This window comes from Babylonia areolata, chromosome 3 (genome assembly GCF_041734735.1).
Source record: "Babylonia areolata isolate BAREFJ2019XMU chromosome 3, ASM4173473v1, whole genome shotgun sequence".
Classification (NCBI taxonomy): domain Eukaryota; kingdom Metazoa; phylum Mollusca; class Gastropoda; order Neogastropoda; family Buccinidae; genus Babylonia; species Babylonia areolata.
In genome coordinates this window covers 22220006-22240490 of record NC_134878.1, presented here as the reverse complement: position 1 = coordinate 22240490, position 20485 = coordinate 22220006, and the positions used below count along the sequence as shown (strand labels likewise).

The 20485-nt window shown below is 38.7% G+C and overlaps 2 protein-coding genes across 4 annotated transcripts in view; one reads left to right on the top strand and one right to left on the bottom strand.

The window, feature by feature from the left end:
* Window positions 1-5477, bottom strand: part of LOC143280503 (ATP-dependent RNA helicase DDX24-like) — a 33443-nt gene extending 27966 nt beyond the window's left edge. The window contains exons 1-3 of the mRNA XM_076585167.1: window positions 5348-5477; window positions 1934-2138; window positions 690-841 (exon numbers count right to left, since the gene is read on the bottom strand). Of these exons, the coding sequence (XP_076441282.1) occupies window positions 690-841; window positions 1934-2138; window positions 5348-5476 (486 nt within the window). The 5' untranslated portion in view covers window position 5477. The remainder of the gene's footprint in view (window positions 1-689; window positions 842-1933; window positions 2139-5347) is intronic.
* A 751-nt stretch (window positions 5478-6228) lies between these two features.
* LOC143280501 (non-structural maintenance of chromosomes element 1 homolog) lies at window positions 6229-19970 on the top strand. 3 transcript variants are annotated; one of them, XM_076585164.1, is made up of 8 exons: window positions 6229-6367; window positions 7070-7188; window positions 7411-7550; window positions 9176-9253; window positions 9743-9883; window positions 12248-12364; window positions 15125-15254; window positions 18009-19970. In XM_076585164.1, exons 2-8 carry the CDS (start codon window positions 7083-7085, stop codon window positions 18083-18085), a joined length of 789 nt encoding a protein of 262 aa, XP_076441279.1. In that variant the 5' UTR covers window positions 6229-6367; window positions 7070-7082; the 3' UTR covers window positions 18086-19970. The 3 variants fall into 3 exon arrangements, with proteins under 3 accessions (XP_076441279.1, XP_076441280.1, XP_076441281.1); XM_076585165.1 differs by lacking the exon at window positions 15125-15254; XM_076585166.1 differs by lacking the exon at window positions 7070-7188 and having other exon boundaries at window positions 6282-6367.
* Window positions 19971-20485: the final 515 nt, after the last annotated feature.

The following is a 20485-nucleotide window of genomic DNA, read 5'->3' as shown; positions in this document are numbered from 1 at the left end:
AACAGTAAGGCACTATCATCATCAATGTGTGTGTGTGTGTGTGTGTGTGTGTGCGCGCGCGCGTGCATGTGTGTTGTGTGCGCGTGCATGCACACCAGTAAGGCACTATCATCATCAATGGAGCATACTGCTAACAAATCTTCAACTACTGAACTAGATAAAGATAAACAAAAATTCTTTTTTTGAAAAAAGCTGAGTAAACCACTTTATGTCCACTGTGATTATTGCATGTGCATGACAATGATGATTGTACATGTGGTTTATTTTTAAGTTAACATTTAAACATTTTGTATTTTAATATCTATATTTAATGAAAAAAGATATAATGTATCATTTACGTGTTTTAATAATAATAATAATAGACATTTATATAGCGTGTTCCTTCAGAAATACTGCTCAAAGCGCTTTACATTTCGTTCCACACTCCCCACCTCCCCTATCAATACCCCCCACCCCACCCACCCCCATGGAAGCACATGCCAGAATACACTCCTGCATCTGACGATTGGAAACCACCCATCCACCCATGACTCTCTCCAGAAAACGCATCCCTGCAACATGCACTCAGGAACGTACATACACACAAACGCACAGATTCTCGCTGGCATACCGCAACACACACGTTTTTCACAAATCTCTCTCTCTTTTTGGAGATAATAAGGTACTGCATAAACAAAGCAGGTGCTCACAGTCTGTGCGGCCCCAATGATGTCCAGCCTGTGCAGGATGGCGTGGGGGACGGCCTGGGCCTGGATGGGCGTCGGCTCTGTGAACCCCTCCTCCCTCAGGGCCTGCAGCAGCACTGGGGACACGCCCAGCTCCTTCCATGACCCCATGACATCTGCAAGATTTCCATAACACACACCCGTCTTTTATCCACTCTATTTCTGGGAGCATTAAAGTGGACAGGACTGAGAACTTTTGAAGAAAGCACGTAAGAAAAAATGTTATAAAAAAAAAAAAAAAAAAAAAAAAGCAAGCAGAAAGTGGACAAGACTGAGAACTTTTACTCAGAAAACACGTAAGATAAAATGTATAAATATCTAGGAATTAAGCAATGGTTAGACAGGCATCTGCCAGTCTTTGGAGACTATGGAATTGTGCTGTGTGTGGTGACTGATACAGCGTCAGGTGTGGCTGGACAGGCCAATGACTGAATAAGGAAGTGGCAGACCTTCCCACACAGTGCACAGCTACAGAGTCTGATTCTGGTCTGTCTGTCTGTCTGGCTTTCAGCCTTTCTCCTCAAGAGTCACTTTGAACTTGACCATTCTCGGGCTACAGCTTCCCAGGTGTTCAAGTGGATTCAAGACCTTCAGGTCTCTCTTGCAGACATCTACATAGTGTAGTTGGAGTCTGCAAATATATATATATATATATATATATATATATAATGTTCTCCCTGTACCAGTTCTCCATAAAGAAGATCCATGGGTTTATCCTGCCGTAATCCTTTTGTGCTATGTGACTGAGTAAGAGCACAAGCATCTGTTTCAGCAGGGTGTACATGCTGGGGATTAAAATACAAGAAAAGACAGACTTTCCTGCAGTAATTCCAACTCACTCATACACAGATGATACCATCATCACTAAAAACAGAGACAGACACAGGTATTATGACAGAGACAACAAAGTCTGAGGCCTGACGATACTCTTTATGTTACTCTGACAAATTTTGCACTTTACAGTTACTTGAATCATGAGATCCTTAAAATGTTCCATTTGCTTACAGTTTTCTTTGTACTGACCAAGCACAATTTCATCATCCAATTATGATAGAGGATCACTGATGTCATCACTTGGTGATGATAATCAAGAATAATCATTCACTGACTGCAATCATAATAAATTCAATGATTATTCAATTTATTTATTTTATATTTCTGATACTGCATTATGTTAATGTTCCAGACAGTAAAAGACCAGCACTTGCCATCTGGTGATTCTTGCACACTGCTTGGTTCGCCATCATCCATCATCTCACTGGGAGAGGCACTAGAAACAGCCTGCTTCTGTTCTCCATTCTTCTTCTTTTTTCTCCTTTTCTTCTTCTTCTTCTTCTGTGACTCTCCCTCTGAGGCTGGAGTGCTACCATTAACTGTAGGAGCAGCACTGGTAGTGGTACTGGTGGTAGTTCCCTTTTCAACAAAACAGAGAATATAGTTTTCCATGAAAAATTATTACAATAATTGTGATAAAACCCCACCTTGTAAACAAACAAAAAAAGAAAAGAAAAGAAAAAAAAAGAAAAAAAAAGAAAAGAAAAAAGGAAGAAAACACGAAGCAACAACAGCAAAAAAGCAGCAACATACACAGAGATCATACAGATAGATAGACAGACAGATAGATAGCTATCTAGGTATGTCATTACCGCAGTGTTATTACTGTTTTTAAAGGATAAGGGATGATTTTGAAAAGATATGCCCTACTGATAAAATCATTATATCAAAGGAATTATGTTTTGTAAACACTGTAAAAGGGATTTTAAAAGAGAAAGATTATATCAATTAATTGGCTTGGACAAATTATTTCATAATCAATTATTAAAAAAATAAAATAAAATAATAAAGTAAATAAATAAATAAATAAATGTTAGATTGATAATCACTCATTCACTGTTTGTCAGTTGAAACAGTGTTGGAAAACCAAATGGAATTCCAACAGAATACCATATTTGTAATAAAAAAAACCCCAAACAACAACAACGATAAACAACAAAAAACAACTTATGAAATAAAGTGACATGAAATGATGAATACTCATATACTGTCACAGTGTTAGTGTTGGTGATGCTCACATGAATTTGATTTTATCTTCAAGTGCCTCCATTTTTACTAATATTCATGAAACATTGTGATTGTTACCTGATAAATATTTTCTGTAGGCAAACACGTTTTTAAGACTCACCAAATTCATTAAAACTTGAGTGTCTGAGTGTGTGTGCGTGTGTGTGTGAGTTTGTGTGTGTATGCATGTGTTGATGTGTGTGTGTGTGTGTGTGTGTGTGTGTGTGTGAGAGAGAGAGAGAGAGAGAGAGAGAGAGAGAGAGAGAGAGAGAGAGAGAGAGAGAGAGAGAGAGAGAGAGAGAGAGAGAGAGAGAGAGAGAGAGAGAGAAATTAACTGCAAAGGTCAACATAAAAGGTTTATGTTTTCAAGTAAGCCTGCCTGTGATATGTTCAAGTCTCACCCTGCTGGGCCCCATCTCTTCTCCATGGGCACAACAGAGTGAAAATAACAGAAAACACCAGAAACAAACGAGTGGAGAATAGAGGAAATATTGAAAAGTTGAAATTCTACTCATAATATCGCAGTTTTGTGATTTTTCTGACAGCATAACAATTTTTACTGCCTTCTCTGCCACAAGGCAAGAGGCGCCTCTTGTCGGCAGATGCTGATCATAACTTAAATGAGACTGTGTCTACAATCATGTATGTGGCATCAATTTGTGGAATACTTTGGGTAACAAGTAGCAGGAATAATTGATTGCTTTGAAATTTTCAAGAAAAGACCATCTAATCTTCATGCATGAGACATGACAGATTCTCATTACAAACACAATCATACAGTGATGTGTAGGTATAATACCAAAAGGTTTTACATCATTCATTTCAAAAGACTGGGGAAGGTGAACAAGTGTCTTGTAAGCACATAACTGAGGAAAGTGGATTTTAAAATAAACTTCCGCTTGGGGAACTTTTCTTGCTGATTGTGGATTCAATATTGGAGAAAAAGTGGGACTACAATGTGTGCTGAAGTGAAAATTCCATCCTTCACTTGAGGCAAATGTCAGATGAATACAAAAGACACAGAACATTCATGAAAACTTGCCCACTTCAGAATGTATACAAAAAGAGTAAATGGAAACCTGGGGACACATTGACACACCACTCAGAAATAAACACATGCTCACAAGCTAATCATCTAAATTTTGTTTAGATCAGTGCATACAAGCACACCGTGGCACACTGACAGCACACTAACAGAACATGTGTGTACAATTCCAATTTGGGGGCGGCGGGGGAGACAGCATCTTATCCCTATCAGTAACTAAGGTGAAATAATGTGAAATTTGCCCTGTACTCTCTCTCTGTGTGTGTGTGTGTGTGTGTGTGTGTGTGTGTGTGTGTTTTGTGCTGTGATAGTGTGGGTCTGTATATGTGTGCTTGAGCTGTTGGCTCACATAGCTTGAAACTAGCCTCCCCACCCAACTCATACATAAGTCACACAAACATGCACACACACACACACACACACACACATACACACACACACACACTACTCTCTCTCTCCTTCCTTCTATCTCTCTCTAACACAACACACACTCACACACAGTGGAACACATTCACAAACTCACACACACACACAATGACACAACACACACACAAAGCACACAGTGAATCATTCATACACACTAACACACTAGACACATTGACACACCACTCAGAAACAAACACATGCTCACAAGCCACTGATCTAAATTTTGTTAGTGAACAGGCATAAAATCAAAGAAAACACACACACACACACACACACACACACACACACACACACACAGAGTGAAAGTGACACACGCAGACACAATCACTCTCAACTGAATCGTACTGGTTGAAGCCATTCAAAAAGCTAAGTTTATCGATGTATGAACATCTTGTTTCAAGATCAAGCTTGTCAACATTCTTCCTATTTTCCTTTGCTTTTCTATTTTACACTTGTTAAACGATTAAGAGCATGAGATGCTCGAGCAAGTCGGATAGTTGAATCAACTTAAGTGCTGTTAAAGTGGACCAAAATGATGGGAAATAACTCTGACAATCCAAGTTTCATGACATCATCGCTTGTTCACTATACACATGCATAAAATCAAGCACGCACATTTTAAGCTGTTGTATTCCATGTCTGCAACTGGTGGATTGTGGAATCATGAAAATTCAATACCTGGCATCCTCAAACCACAACAGATAAGTAAACTGATGTTGATCGTGTTACTGAATCTACACTGAACATAGCAAGATTATTTGTAAAAAGAAAATCACATTAACCCTGACACTTCGAGAATGTATGAAGTATCGGCTTTTTCCACATTTCTTCCCCTCCACTCCTTTGTGGCTGATTCATTATTTTGGTATTGAATTTGCGAGGAAAAATAGTGGATATTGGCATTGTTTCATTACACTACTACGGTGATCATAGACCCCCCCAACCACACAGTTAAACATATATAAATAAATAACTTCACGTTCACACTCTCAGAATGGCATTTTAGTTTCACTCTCTCGCTGGTCTTAGATTGACATAATTCCAATCGTGATTCTCTGCGGATTTTTCGTAAAGTTGCGCATGTACTTACCGATTCTTCCAAAAATTCATAATCTGATAGTTCTTGGAATTCAATTAGGTCTGTAAAGTCATCCCCAGTGGGTATATCAATTTTCTTCCAGGCTGATTTTGCCTTCAACACGTGAAGCTTATTCGCCATCTTTTCGATCAAATGCAAACTTTCCACGCACAAGAGGTGTACTTCCGGTGCAGAATCGGGATTGTTATTTACACAGAACTTAGCAAAATCAACCAAAACCACAGCAAAACACCCATGTATTCCTTTTCCTTTGCAGTTCTTTAAATCTGAAATCTGTGTAAAGTTTGTCTTGTTTCGGTCTATTACATCACAAACACCAAAACACACATGCTTGAGCAATTATAACAATACTGTTGAAACATGCTAACTGTATATTGCCTTTTCATGTAACCTGTGTTGATATTGTTATTTGCTTATTTGTTTATTTATTCATTTATTATTATTATTATTATTTATTTATTTATTTATTTATTTTTATTCATATTCAAATATTTATTTACTTCTTTATTTATTTTTTTTTTTTCTCAAGGCCTGACAAAGCGCGTTGGGTTAACCTGCTGGTCAGGCATATGCTTGGCAGATGTGGTGTAGCGTAAGCTTATATGGATTTGTCCGAACGCAGTGACGCCTCCTTGAGCTACTGATACTGATACTGGTACTGATACTGATACTGGTGCTGACGCCTCCTTGAACTACTGATACTCATACTGATAATGATACTGTGTTGATATGTGGATACTGTAATGATGTGTGGATGAGCGTGTGTCTGTTTATTGTGTGCATGCCTCAGTAAATATGGGTGAAAGTGGAGGATTGTGAAATATTACCAGTTGCCAATTTGGTGTTTTCTGGAGCAGGATAGATGATAAATTATTCGCTGTCATGCTTTATTTTCTGTTTGTGTAGCTTCGGCAGTTTTGGTTTATTTAGGTAAAAAGGAATATCTTAATCGCGCGACTTGACAGATTTCTCGAACCCCTCCACCCAAGAAGTAGAAATTACGCGTAAAAGGTACGTGTTTTAATTAAAACCACCTTGCCCTTCGCCCTAATTCAGTTGTTGTTTATGTATCACACACCTTCCGAGAGAAAACGTTAAACGTAGATAGCTGTTGACGATTGGATTGTCTGGTTTGATTGCCTTTTGGGTTTGGAATGCAAAAGAACTGGTTGGATTTTGATAATACCTAGAGACACACAATGTTTAAGCATTAAGGGTTGCCACTTACCTTACATTATGTAAGTTTGTAAGCTTTTTTGATAACTTACTGGCATGATAAATCTTTATTTGTGCTTATATTTAATGATGAGATCACTTCAGTTGGATTTATTCAGGCACTTGTGAAATCAATAGACGTTTCAAACTGAAAGTGAAACTAGCGAAAGGGCTTGTTTAGAAAAAAAAAAAATTGATGCGTATTTTCATTATGGTACTGTATGAGTATTGATATGATAGCTATAGATGTATATGAATTTAGATGTTTGCATATGAAAAATTACCAAAAGTTGTTTTGTTGTTATTCTGTTTTATGTTGTTTTCATGGTGGTATATATTTTTCAAAACAAATAAAAACTAGCACAAAAGTACAATGCAGTAACAGTTATGAATTGTAAATATTTTTTTAAACTTGTAATGTCTGTTCACCCATCTGTCTGTTTATCAGAATTAATGTCTATTGATTTGAAAATAATTTTTTTATTCTCGTCTTGACAGAATTTATACAAAGATGAATCAGGCACACAAAGCATTTCTGCAAGCCTTCATGACAAAGAGCGTGCAGAAGGGGAAGGAGGTGAAAGAGCTGTACAAGCATTGCTGTGAACAGTATTCAGGTTAGTCTCAGTGAAGTTAAAATCTAATAAGTTTATGTATATATATATATAATTATGGACACACACACACACACACACACACACACACACTGTCATACACATCATTAAATAGTATATATGCAAGTAAGTTGAAACTGAAACTTTCTTCTGTGTGTATCCTGAATGGGAGACTCTATACCAACAAATTCATTATATATCTGTTGTTGTTTTTGTTTGTTGCAGAGCCCTATAGCAGTGTTGAACAAGAGAGGAATCAGCAAATGGTCACCTTCATTCGCACAATCAACACTGAAATTCTGCCATTCCACCTTGAAGTGAAGAAAGGCATTTGTGAGCAGGACAGCACCAACTACTACTGTCTGGTACTGTGTCCATTTCAATATCTGTTTTATTGGATTGACTTCAGTGACAAATTTTAATGACCAAATAAAAGTATCAGTTGTGATTGGACTTGCACTGTTGTAGTGAATTTGTCATACACAGATTCACATATTTGTGAGGCTTTTAATTTTTTTTCTCCAGAATTCCAGAAAATAAGATATTAACTTTAGTTTATTTTGGAATTTTTTCCAAAGTCTGGAAATAAAGTATGTTTGTTTTAATATTCACCTGTAGAATATTCTGGACTGTTGGCTGCCGTGTAGAAATGCCCTATTTCTAGAAAGAATTGAATCCAGTCAACTGGTCCATACACTATATTCAGCTTAACAGAAAGTTCTCATAAAACAGGTATAAATTAAAAATATTTTAGAAAGAATCCAGAAATGATATTAAATCATGCAGGCCATGTATCATATAGGCCTGGCCTCTGATCGAATACACAAACAGCTGTTTCAGGCACACATGCACCATGAACTTAAAAATTATGTTTTAGAAATCAGTGTTTGAGCAAGAAATTTAGTTATTCAGTAATGTATAAGGAATGACTGGATTTTCATTGTAAAAAAAAATGGAAGTACATGTGCAAGAAAGTAGTTCTGGTTATGAGTGGTGCTCATTATATTTGCTGCAAACACCATTGTTTGTTGAAATCCAGCATCATTTCACCATGCCCCCAAGAAGAAAATTTTTCAAGTTCCCCAGCGGTCCTTAACTCCTTGTGAACCCTGTAGTATGGAGCAACAGGGATAGTGGAGGAAAATAAGCGCAGGTAGATAGCACCTGGGAAAAAAATTTTTTTTAAATGTTTATGAAAACAGGATGGCTAAAAATTGAGGTGATGGACAGGAAATGGGGACAATTTGAATTCTGTCTAAAGGAGAGTGCCAGTAATCCCTCGACTGCTGAGCTTTGCTGGAAAGAACAGTGGAAAGAATTTTAAGTGCATTTCTTTTTCTTTTTTCTTTTTTTAATTCTTAAGGGGAGTAATTGATTTGCTGAACTGTAAAGAAAAGTAATGAAGTCCACAGAGGAAGTCCAAATCAAGGATGATGACAGACATCCTGACCTGTAAGGTCAGTCTTACCTCAGTGAGGTGACAGTCCTTCACTGACATACTGACCTGTAAGGTCAGTCTTACCTCAGTGAGGTGACAGCCCTTCACTGACATCCTGACCTGTAAGGTCAGTCTTACCTCAGTGAGGTGACAGCCCTTTACTGACATCCTGACCTGTAAGGTCAGTCTTATCTCAGTGAGGTAACCACCTTGCATTGACAGGAATACCTGTGAGAGCACTAGTCACAGTGTTAATCATGCATGACATGACTGGAGGTTTGTCCCATGTCAGCTGTCTTGGCATTGGCAGTGAATCACCATCCCCCGTTGTAAATGGTCTAAGAGACACTGCTTGCAATTCAGCAGTGTTCTCAGTTCAGCAGGAACAGAAACACTGCTATTACTTCTGTTGCCTTAGTCATCTTTATCATAATGACCATAACTGTTTTCATTGATATGATCAGTAGATATGACTGTAAGCTAACGATGAGCTTTTTTGTGTTGCGCAGGTTAACAACATAAGCTAGTGATGAGTGTTTCTGTGTTGTGCAGGTTAACAATGTGGAGAACAATATCACACGTCTGTCATCGGATTACACTGCCAATGAACTGGAGTTCTTCAAAAAACTAGTATGTAGATTTTGATATTGCTTGTAGGAAGTTGTTTTATTTCATCTTTTTTGTGTGTGTGCATAGGATAATCCTTCCACTGGATTTTAAAACAAGAGATCGAGATCAAGAGTTACATTCAAACTGGGAACAACACGACAGATGCTTGACATATTTCATTTCACCTGTTGAGAACAAGTTTTTTTCTTTCACTAGTCTGAGTTTGGCAGTAAATAAAAAGAAATGAGCCAAGATATTTTGAAATTAAACAGTGTGAGTCACCTAGGCATTCTAAACAAACAAAAAAAAGGGTGACGCTGTCTGTGTAGCGATGTGCTCTCTCCCTGGGGAGAGCAGCCCAAACACCACACAGAGAAATCTGTTGTGACAAAAAGAGTAATACAATACAATGCAGTACAATACAATACAGTACAGTACAATACAGAATAAGACAGTACAATACAATACAATACAATAGTAAGTACATGGCAAACTCATCATTGATGGCAGGTGGAAATGATAGTGGAGACGGAAGGCTGCGTGGGGTCACGGGCAGCACTGAACATTGTGGAACGGCTGGACAAAAAGATGCTGAAGCAAGACGCAGAGTACCTCCTGGAACGTCTGTGCAGCGAGCAGTGGATACTGCAGGTAATGTTGGTTTTTAAACATTTTTGATATCAAGAAACAAGACAAAATACAGCGTGCATTAATGGAAAAGGAAAACTAGCAACAACAAGCCAGAGCTTATATCGTGTTCTTTCACGTGTCACAAACAATCAACAGATGCGATGGCGAAAATACACACAGTATTTGAGAATGAAAAGGAAAGTTGAAGTGCAGAACAAAACTAATAAAAGAAACAAAAATACTGATACTACTGCCTCCACCACTGACAACAGCAACAACAACTTAAATGATAATGATAATATTGCAGGTAACTATTTATCTCACTAATTAATTCATGATAAAACAAGTTTTAATGACACATTCTTTACCGTGATCCACTGATGTAGACTCCGGCAAGGGTGCTTGTTCTGTCCAAGTACTGTTACCATACTTAAGTAACACCGCAATAGTGAACAGACATTAAATCAAATACTGTTACCACTCTGCAGGTATCTCTTCACAAAAGTGAAAGGTTGTTAAATCTAATAACTTAATCACACTTCAGGTACATCCACAAAAGTGAATCGATCTTGAATCGAAGTACCATAACTACACTGCAGGTATCCTCACAAAAGTGAATGGGTGTTGAATCAAGTATCATCACCACAATGCAGGTATCTTCACAAAAGGGAAGGGGTGTTGAATCAAGTACTGTAACAACATCTCTGGTGTCGTCACAAAAGTGAATGGGTGTTGAATCAAGTATCATCACCACAATGCAGGTATCTTCACAAAAGGGAAGGGGTGTTGAATCAAGTACTGTAACAACATCTCAGGTGTCGTCACAAAAGTGAATGGGTGTTGAATCAAGTATCATCACCACAATGCAGGTATCTTCACAAAAGGGAAGGGGTGTTGAATCAAGTACTGTAACAACATCTCAGGTGTCGTCACGAAAGTGAATGGGTGTTGAATCAAGTATCATCACCACAATGCAGGTATCTTCACAAAAGGGAAGGGGTGTTGAATCAAGTACTGTAACAACATCTCAGGTGTCGTCACGAAAGTAAATGGGTGTTGAATCAAGTATCATCACCACAATGCAGGTATCTTCACAAAAGGGAAGGGGTGTTGAATCAAGTACTGTAACAACATCTCAGGTGTCGTCACGAAAGTGAATGGGTGTTGAATCAAGTATCATCACCACAATGCAGGTATCTTCACAAAAGGGAAGGGGTGTTGAATCAAGTACTGTAACATCGCAGGGGTCGTCACAAAAGTGAATGGATGTTGAATCAGGTACCATAGCCACATTGCAGGTATCTTCACAAAAGTGAATGGTTGTTAAAAAAACTTAAATCAAGTACCGTAACCACACTGCAGGTATCCTCACAAAAGTGAATGGGTGTTGAATCAAGTACCATAACCACAATGCAGGTATCTTCACAAAAGTGAATGGATGTTGAATCAAGTACCATAACCACAATGCAGGTATCTTCACAAAAGTGAATGGATGTTGAATCAAGTATCATCACCACACTGCGGGTATCTTCACAAAAGTGAATGGGTGTTGAATCCAGTACTGTAACAACATTGCAAGTGTCGTCACAAAAGTGAATGGATGTTGAATCAAGTACCATAGCCACATTGCAGGTAAATTCACAAAAGTGAAGGGGGGTTGAATCAAGTGTCATCACCACACTGCATGTATCTTCATAAAAGTGAATCGATCTTGAATCAAGTACCAACAAAGGAAGGGGTGTTGAATCAAGTACTGTAACAACATCTCAGGTGTCGTCACGAAAGTGAATGGGTGTTGAATCAGGTACCATAGCCACATTGCAGTGTCTTCACAAAAGTGAATGGTTGTTAAAAAAACTTAAATCAAGTACCGTAACCACACTGCAGGTATCCTCACAAAAGTGAATGGGTGTTGAATCAAGTACCATCACCACAATGCAGGTATCTTCACAAAAGTGAATGGATGTTGAATCAAGTATCATCACCACACTGCGGGTATCTTCACAAAAGTGAATGGGTGTTGAATCAAGTACCATAACCACAATGCAGGTATCTTCACAAAAGTGAATGGATGTTGAATCAAGTACCATAGCCACATTGCAGGTATCCTCACAAAAGTGAATCGATCTTGAATCAAGTACCATAACCACACTGCAGGTATCCTCACAAAAGTGAATCGATCTGGAATCAAGTACCATAACCACACTGCAGGTATCCTCACAAAAGTGAATGGGTGTTGAATCAAGTACTATAACCACATCGCAGGTACCTTCGCTAGATTTGACTTTTAACTGGTTTTTAGACTTGATGGGTATCCAGCCCTAAAATGGCCCCTTTACGGTTGTTGGCTGGGCGATAATCAATATGATTAGATTTGTGTCACAGAAGGAGGGCAAGGTGTCCCTGTCGGTGCGCAGCATTCTGGAGCTGAACCAGTACATCCAGCAGGTGTACCCAGACTCTGTCAAGGTGTGCAACATCTGCAACCTGATCGTCCTCAAGGTGAGACACAGCTCAAAGTCTGTGCTGTCTGTGCAATGATGGTGTTTTTTTTAGGCTTCACTCGACTTGTCCTTTCACGCTAGTCTAGTGGGGTGGGGTGGGGTGGGTAGGGAGGGTTGTGTGTATGTGTCTGAATGGGCTGCACTCATACAGAGGATAAATTACTTCTTGGGTTTGATCCGCTGCAGGTTTTTAATCAGAACTGAAGGAAGTGATGAAAAGAAAACTTGAAATAAACTGAAGTTGCTACTGTTTGTATAGCAAGGGGTCAACTCATAAATCTTCAGTGAAGGCCAAAATGGCATTACTCCCACTCACAGTAAGAAAAGAACCCACATTTGCTGTTACCAGTGGCTGCAAAGTTCTGCCAGTTCCGGACCCCAAGTGATGCACAGCTGTGGTTCTGTGCACTTTCTGAGAACAACTTGCACACCTCACTCGCACAGTCAATAGTGCTATTCAGTGAGAGACACTCACTATCAAGGGAAACAATCCATACCTTCTTAAGCATTGCTCTAATGATTCTCTCCCTTCTCTGTGTGTTTCTGACATGCACACGCACCCTCAACACAGCTGCTTGCACGCATGCAGCAACTTGACTGAATGGAAAAGAGTGGAGAGTTGTGGCAGTTTACATTGATTGTAACAGAACCAAGAGTATTTGAGGCTAAAATGCTGCTTGATGAGAAGAATATGAAGTTTTTTTATTGTTTTTTTTTAAAAGGACAAAGGTCTAACTTTGTATCAGCGTTCATTTCAGCTTAATTTTTCATACTAAACTATCATAACTTTCAAAAGGAAGAAACCTCCCGTGAATTGCTAAGAATGGATGGTGTATTCTTTGCATGTTCTTGGTTCTTTTTCAGAGATTTTGCAAAGAATTTCAGTCATCTAATATACAACACAAAAGCAACAACAACAGGAAAAAAAGAAGAGAAAAAAAAAAAACCCACCACACACGCACTTCTTCCCCTGCAGTTGTTGGCTTAAGTTCTCACTTTTACAGATTGTTTTTAGCCTGTCATTTAGGTTACCATAATTTGATTTCAGGGAATAGTTGCATGCTCTGTGTGTTTACAGGGGAAATTGCATGCTGGTATTTGTTTGTCCACAGTCACTTGAATGCTCACTTGGTTTTGGGATCTTCAGTGCACATATTTGACCTTCTGCTTGAAGGAATTTAATTAAAGCCATAGGAGTTGTGCACCAAGCTTGACCTGGGAGATTGAAAATAGTTCCCAAATTTCACAGTCCTGCAGGTTGTAAATCCAGTGCTCTAAACTCTCTGCATTGAATGATGCCGACCCTTAACCCCTCTTGATCCTGAAATGTGGCCTGGGGTTTAGTTGGGTTTTTTTGTTTTTTTTTTTTAATTAAAAAAAAAGAAAAAAAAATAGACCAAATATTGAGAATACAAGACATTGCAACACATAACATCATGAGTGCACAGATACAATGATCACATGGATAACATCAATGACAAAATAAAACTTTCATAATCATCCACTAATATGTTTTGTTCAGCATCCTGCGGAATTAAAGTCACAAGTGAATGTGTATGTTTTTGTTTCTAATTGGCTAAATCTTGCTGTGTACTAATAACAGCTACAAGTAAAGGTATATTCATTATCGTGCAAATCAAATATACTACATGTTGGGGTTTAGTTAGTCTTGTATTTGTTTGTATTTGTATTTCTTTTTATCACAACAGATTTCTCTGCATGAAATTCGGGCTGCTCTCCCCAGGGAGATTGCAGCGCTACACTACAGCACCACCCATTTTTTTGCATTTTTTCCTGCGTGCAGTTTTATTTGATTTTCCTACTGAAGTGGATTTTTCAACAGAATTTTGCCAGGAACAACCCTTTTGTTGCTGTGGGTTCTTTTACGTGCGCTAAGTGCATGCTGCACATGGGACCTCACTTTATCATTTCATCCGAATGACTAGCGTCCAGACCACCACTCAAGGTCTGGTGGAGGGGGAGAAAATATCAGCGGCTGAGCCATGATTCGAACCAGCACACTCAGATTCTCTCGCTTCCTAGGCGGACGCGTTACCTCTAGGCCACCACCCCACCTTGTGGAAGAAAAGAAAATGGGACAGTGAGATCCTGTCCAACAGCTGTCGCTGAATCTTTTTGACAGAAGTGTTAGCAGGGAGAGAATTGTCTGTAAAAACAAAACAAAACAAGAGAGGCAAGGCCTTCAAGACTCACTTGTGATAAATTAAGTCCCCTAGCATTAATTACAGAGTAATTTCCCTTTTTTACTATCTGCACCAAAACGTTTGCAAAATAAATGAAAATTCCATGCTTAGCAAAAGAAGTTCCTGTTTGAACAAAAAATAATAATAATGACTCCTCTTGTTGTTGTGTCAGAATAAGAGGTCAAAGTGCCAAGTTTAGAGAATACAAAAAATATAAATATAACAGTAAATACAGTTTGCATATAACTAGGCTTCTTTTTTAAAATTTTTTTGTGCCCATCCCACAGGTGCAATATTGTTTTAAACAAGATGACTGGAAAGAACTGAATTTTTTCTATTTTTATGCCAAATTTGATGTCAAGTGACAAAGTATTTGCAGAGAAAATGTCAATGTTAAAGTTTACCACAGACACACACGCACACACACACACACACAGACAACCGAACACCAGGTTAAAACATAGACTCACTTTGTTTACACAAGTGAGTCAAAAAACAAACAAAACAACATCAACAACGCCAAAAAACACATCTTGCGTGTGTGACGATTCCAGGGTGAGTCATGTGAAGAGTGCGGTGTCAAGCTGCATCACCACTGTGCACAGCGCTACTTCAGCAACAGCAGAGACAACCCCCGGTGCCCTGACAACGACTGTGGGGCTCTGTGGCCCCATCCTGTTGCAGGTATGGTTTTTGAATCACTTGTGTAAACAAAGTGAGTCTATGTTTTAACCCGGTGTTCGGTTGTATGTGTGTGTGTGTGTGTGTGTCGGTGTGTCTGTGTGTCCGTGGTAAACTTTAACATTGACATTTGTCATTTGACACCAAATTTAGCATAAAAATAGGAAAAATTCAGTTCTTTCCAGTCATCTTGTTTAAAACAATATTGCACCTCTGGGATGGGCACAAAAAAAGAAAGAAAAAAGAAGCCTAATTATATGCAAACTGCATTTACTGTTTATATTTTTTGTATTCTCTAAACTTGGCACTTTGACCTCTTATTCTGACACAACAACAAGAGGAGTCATTATTATCATTTTTTGTTCAAACAGGAACTTCTTTTGCTAAGCATGAAATGTTTATTTATTTTGCAAACGTTTTGGTGCAGATAGTAAAAAAGGGAAATTACTCTGTAATTAATGCTAGGGGACTTAATTTATCACAAGTGAGTCTTGAAGGCCTTGCCTCTCTTGTTTTTTGTTTGTTTCTTTCTTTTTTGTGCTTAAAAAAAACAAAACAAAAACCAAAACAAAAACCCTTGCCTTGGAGGTTCTGTTCTCTCAGTCGCATGACAAAGTATTTTCCCACACATGGAATATGACACTGTTGAAGTTAACTGGTACTCAGGTTTTTCAGATTACATTGATACAAAGGATTGTTTTCTAACCATTTAAAAAATGAAAGAAACAATAACAACAGTAGTAATAATGATGATAATGATAGTGATGATGATAATCATCATGATCATCATTCATCATCAGAACAATCATAGTGACAATACAAAAGATGGGAAAAGTTAAATATTCATGGAATACTGCGGTGTTTTCAATCCCATCATGCAAACATTGGTCGCAGTGGCTTCAGGCAAATGAATATCAGACAGTCTTTCAGCCTTACACACTGCTGTTGATGAGTGGTTTGTGACTGTGCCACTTCCACACACACAAAAAAACTAGCATTAATTACAGAGTAATTTCCCTTTTTTACTATCTGCACCAAAACGTTTGCAAAATAAATAAAACTTCCATGCTTAGCAAAAGAAGTTCCTGTTTGAACAAAAAAATGATAATAATGACTGCTCTTGTTGTTGGGTCAGAATATCAGATCAAAGTGCCAAGTTTAGAGAATACAAAAAATATAAATATAACAGTAAATGCAGTTTGCATATAATTAGACTTCATTTTTTATTTTTTTGTGCCCATCCCAGAGGTGCAATATTGTTTTAAACAAGATGACTGGAAAGAACTGAATTTTTCCTATTTTTATGCCTAATTTGGTGTCAAGTGACAAAGTATTTGCAGAGAAAATGTCAATGTTAAAGTTTACCACAGACACACACACACACACACACACACACACACACACAGACAACCGAACACCGGGTTAAAACATAGACTCACTTTGTTTACACAAGTGAGTCAAAAAGCATATGTTTGTCTTGGAACTATAATCTTTGGTTTTGTATCTCGAGGTTTTAAAAAGTTCTGAAATTTGAAAACAGTACACTTTTTCTTTTTCCAGTTTGCATTTGCTTGAGAAGAACTTTGCAGATACTAATGTTTTAACCACCGTCATCAGTTTATGTCTGCGCAACAGCAGCAAACAGAATGAGTTCTCCAGACAGGAACAACTTTTGTGCATTTGCGCAGTTATTCACAGGCATAATGATGCACTGACTGTCGCCAGCATTTCATTACCAACAGCACTGATCATGGCAGTCCTTATGAAAGGGCTTGTTATCTGCAAGGAGAGTGGAGATTTCCCTTGACTCTTACCAATGAGAAGTAATGAAAAGGAAATGATGTGTGGTAAAGTCTGTCTTGCACATACCTTGCACTCGTACGCGCGAACACATGCAAATACACACACACACATGCACACATGTACAGTTTGGTGGCTCCAGGACTCAATCTGCAAACTTTTTAGTATAGAAATAAGTGTAATTTTCATGTTGAAATCTTAACAAAGTAAAAACAGATAATTCTCAGAAATATATTCAAATCCAAATATCGGTGCTGCATGACCGGTAAGGCTCAGATATTACACATTTTCTGACATCATTTTTGTTAACACGAATCTGATCCTTGGTAATCAGTAGGTGAAATGTCTGTCTTGAAATCCATTGTAGCTCGTGTGCAAATGTCAGGTAGGTACCATCTTTGCAAAGGCCTGACATGGAATTGACAGTGTGTATAACCGTGAAATCAAAATACTTTCCAAGCTTAGAAAAAGAGAGAGAGAAAGAGTTTGCATGCAAGTGTGTTTCCCTGTGAGCAGTTCATTCTTCTGTGTGGATGCTGCACCAGCAAATTATTGTTCATGTAAGAATGTTGAGTTGCATTGACATCAGTCAAACTAATCCAGGGAATTGTAATTTTTTTCAAAGTTTGTTCTTAGTTTTTCCACTAGTTCTATGTATTTTGATCAGTTCTTCGTCATCCAGAAAGGAAGAAAAGACACGGTTTGTAGACTTCTGTCAACCTGATAGGGGATTATTTGTACTGATGGGATTCAGAGAACATACAATTCCTTTCCATATCCTTGTGATCCAGTCTTTTCCTCCTTTGACACCTAACTTTCCATTTCTCATCCCCATATTCCAGTGCCTTCAATGAATGAAGGACATTGGAAAACCAGAAGTGTGGTCAGCTGTGGTGAAAGGATTCTCCTCCCACCGGCTACATGTGTGCATTTATTCAGTTGTGATCTTTGTTGCAGAACCAAGCAGCAGTCATACTGTACCTGCCACACAGACTGAAAGACCCTCACGCAAGAGGAGAATGGAGGTGGACTGAGAAACCTCACAAGTCTGTTCCTGCTTTAGAAGTTGAAGCTGTGAATGGAGGACAAAAGTTTAGTGTGAATGAAGAACAAAATTGTGTCAGAACAAAGAACAAAATCATGTGCAAGTGAAGAACACTGTGTGAACGAAGACCAAAGTGCCAGCATCAAACTGACCAGCACTTGCACATGTCTTGATTTCTTGACCAACAAGGCAGTTTGGTGCTGAGAATGTGTGGCAGGACAAAGCCTGGATGTGGCTGTGGATGTGGCGATCCTGGAAAGAGCAGCGTTTGAAAGACAGTGCTAGAGCTGAGTGGAGTGATGGCCTAGAGGTAACGCGTCCGCCTAGGAAGCGAGAGAATCTGAGCGCGCTGGTTCGAATCACGTCTCAGCCGCCGATATTTTCTCCCCCTCCACTAGACCTTGAGTGGTGGTCTGGTCGCTAGTCATTCGGATGAGACGATAAACAGAGGGCCCGTGTGCAGCATGCACTTAGCGCATGTGAAAGAACCCACGGCAACAAAAGGCTTGTTCCTGACAAAATTCTGTAGAAAAATCCACTTCGATAGGAAAAAAAACAAACGAAACTGCACGCAGGAAAAAATACAAAAAAATGTGGGTGGCGCTGTAGTGTAGCGACGCGCTCCCCCTGGGGAGAGCAGCCTGAATTTCACACAGAGAAATCTGTTGTGATAAAAAGAAATACAAATACAAAATATTTGTCCCCCTGTACTTTGTTCTGCTCTCACAAGGACCCTGGACTGATTGTCATGTATGTACATATATCTGTGTGTGTGTGTGTGTCCATGGGAAAATGTGTGTGTATATATGTAAATTCAACTTGGCATGTAATATACTTGTGCAAACATTTTTGTCTGAGGTGTGCAAGTTAGCTTACAAGCACACCCATGCCCCTACCAAAGGCCCTGGGATTAAGCAAAAGAAAATAACCCTAAACTAGGAAATTGTCGAAAATGGTTTTTTTTTTTGTGTGTGTGTGTGTGCTGTGTTGTACAAGCATTTGGAGGCTTTTGTTATGCTATGTCAAAGCTGGAAAGTCGTGATGAAGACCAACAGTATGGAACATTGAATGGTCTATTTTATGACTGATGAAAAGTGAACATGGAGATTGAATTGGGCTGCTTTGGATGGCCTAGTTCAGTTTCTAGCACACAGCATTTGGTTCAGCAAATACTTATTTGAAATCGTTGGCAAAGTATGATTTGGATCTTTGTGTATGGAAGTACTGGCGATATCTTCCCTCCACCACCACTCCCCCATCTCTGTTTTCATTCCTCTTGTTGTTTTTAAGTGAGCAGAAATTACACGTGAACCATGAGGTCTTTGCCTCATATTTACTTTTTTTTTTTTTTTTTTTTTTTTTTAACTGTACTGAATGAAGAATAACATAAAACATGTTTTTTTTGTTTTTTGTTTTTGTTTTTTGTTGCTTTTGTTGTTAAGATGAATGCTGACCACTTCCACATTTCCCACCCTGTATCCCCCCCCACCCTCACACAGAGACACATACATACACAACATGCACACTCATACACACACACATGCACACACACACACACATGCAGAGACACATACACAACATGCACACTCACACACACACACACACACACACACACACACACACACACACTCACACACACATGAATAAAATTAAGAAAAAGAAATTCAGAACTTGCCCTTTTGTTGTTTGAAATTGAAGAACTGCCATTGCCCGCTTCTTTTTTTGTTTTTGTTTTTTACACCTGTGCTGATCAGACAACTGTGATTTTCAGGCTGGCATTTTGCTATCTTGTGAATGTTTGTAAACTTGTCACCATTCTGTTTCCGCTCAAAAGGGAATGTTTCAAGCTAATTAATTCAGTGTTGAATTTGTTGCTGCCAATAAAACCAAATACACAATCAGTGTTCAAGAGTGATATTGATGGCTGCTAACAGCCTATCTGCTGTTTAAAAATTTCTCTCTCATTAGTGAAAGTGTGTGTATGTCTATGTGTGTGCGTGTGTGTGTACATTGCAGCTATTATGTATGTGTGTGTATGTTTGCTTTTTTGTTTTTAATCATTGAACAAATGTAAAGAGAAAGAATTAATTAGCACATACACTGCCAGCACCCATTACTTGCATGTCTCCTGCTTTGACTTCGCGTCCTGGGCAGTGGTTGTCCACACCATTCGCTGAAGAAAGAAATCTGCCCAGCGTGCAGTCTTTCCTCTTTCCACTCCAGTCTGTTGTCATGTGATCAGTTGTCATCCCCCACCACTCTGCCCAGCTATCTTTCCCACCCACACAGTCACCACACTTTTAGAAGCTTCTGTGAGGAGAAATATGGTGATGATGTTTGTCCTTCGGATTTGAAGATGACCATGGCTTCCAGAGGCAGAAGGAAGATC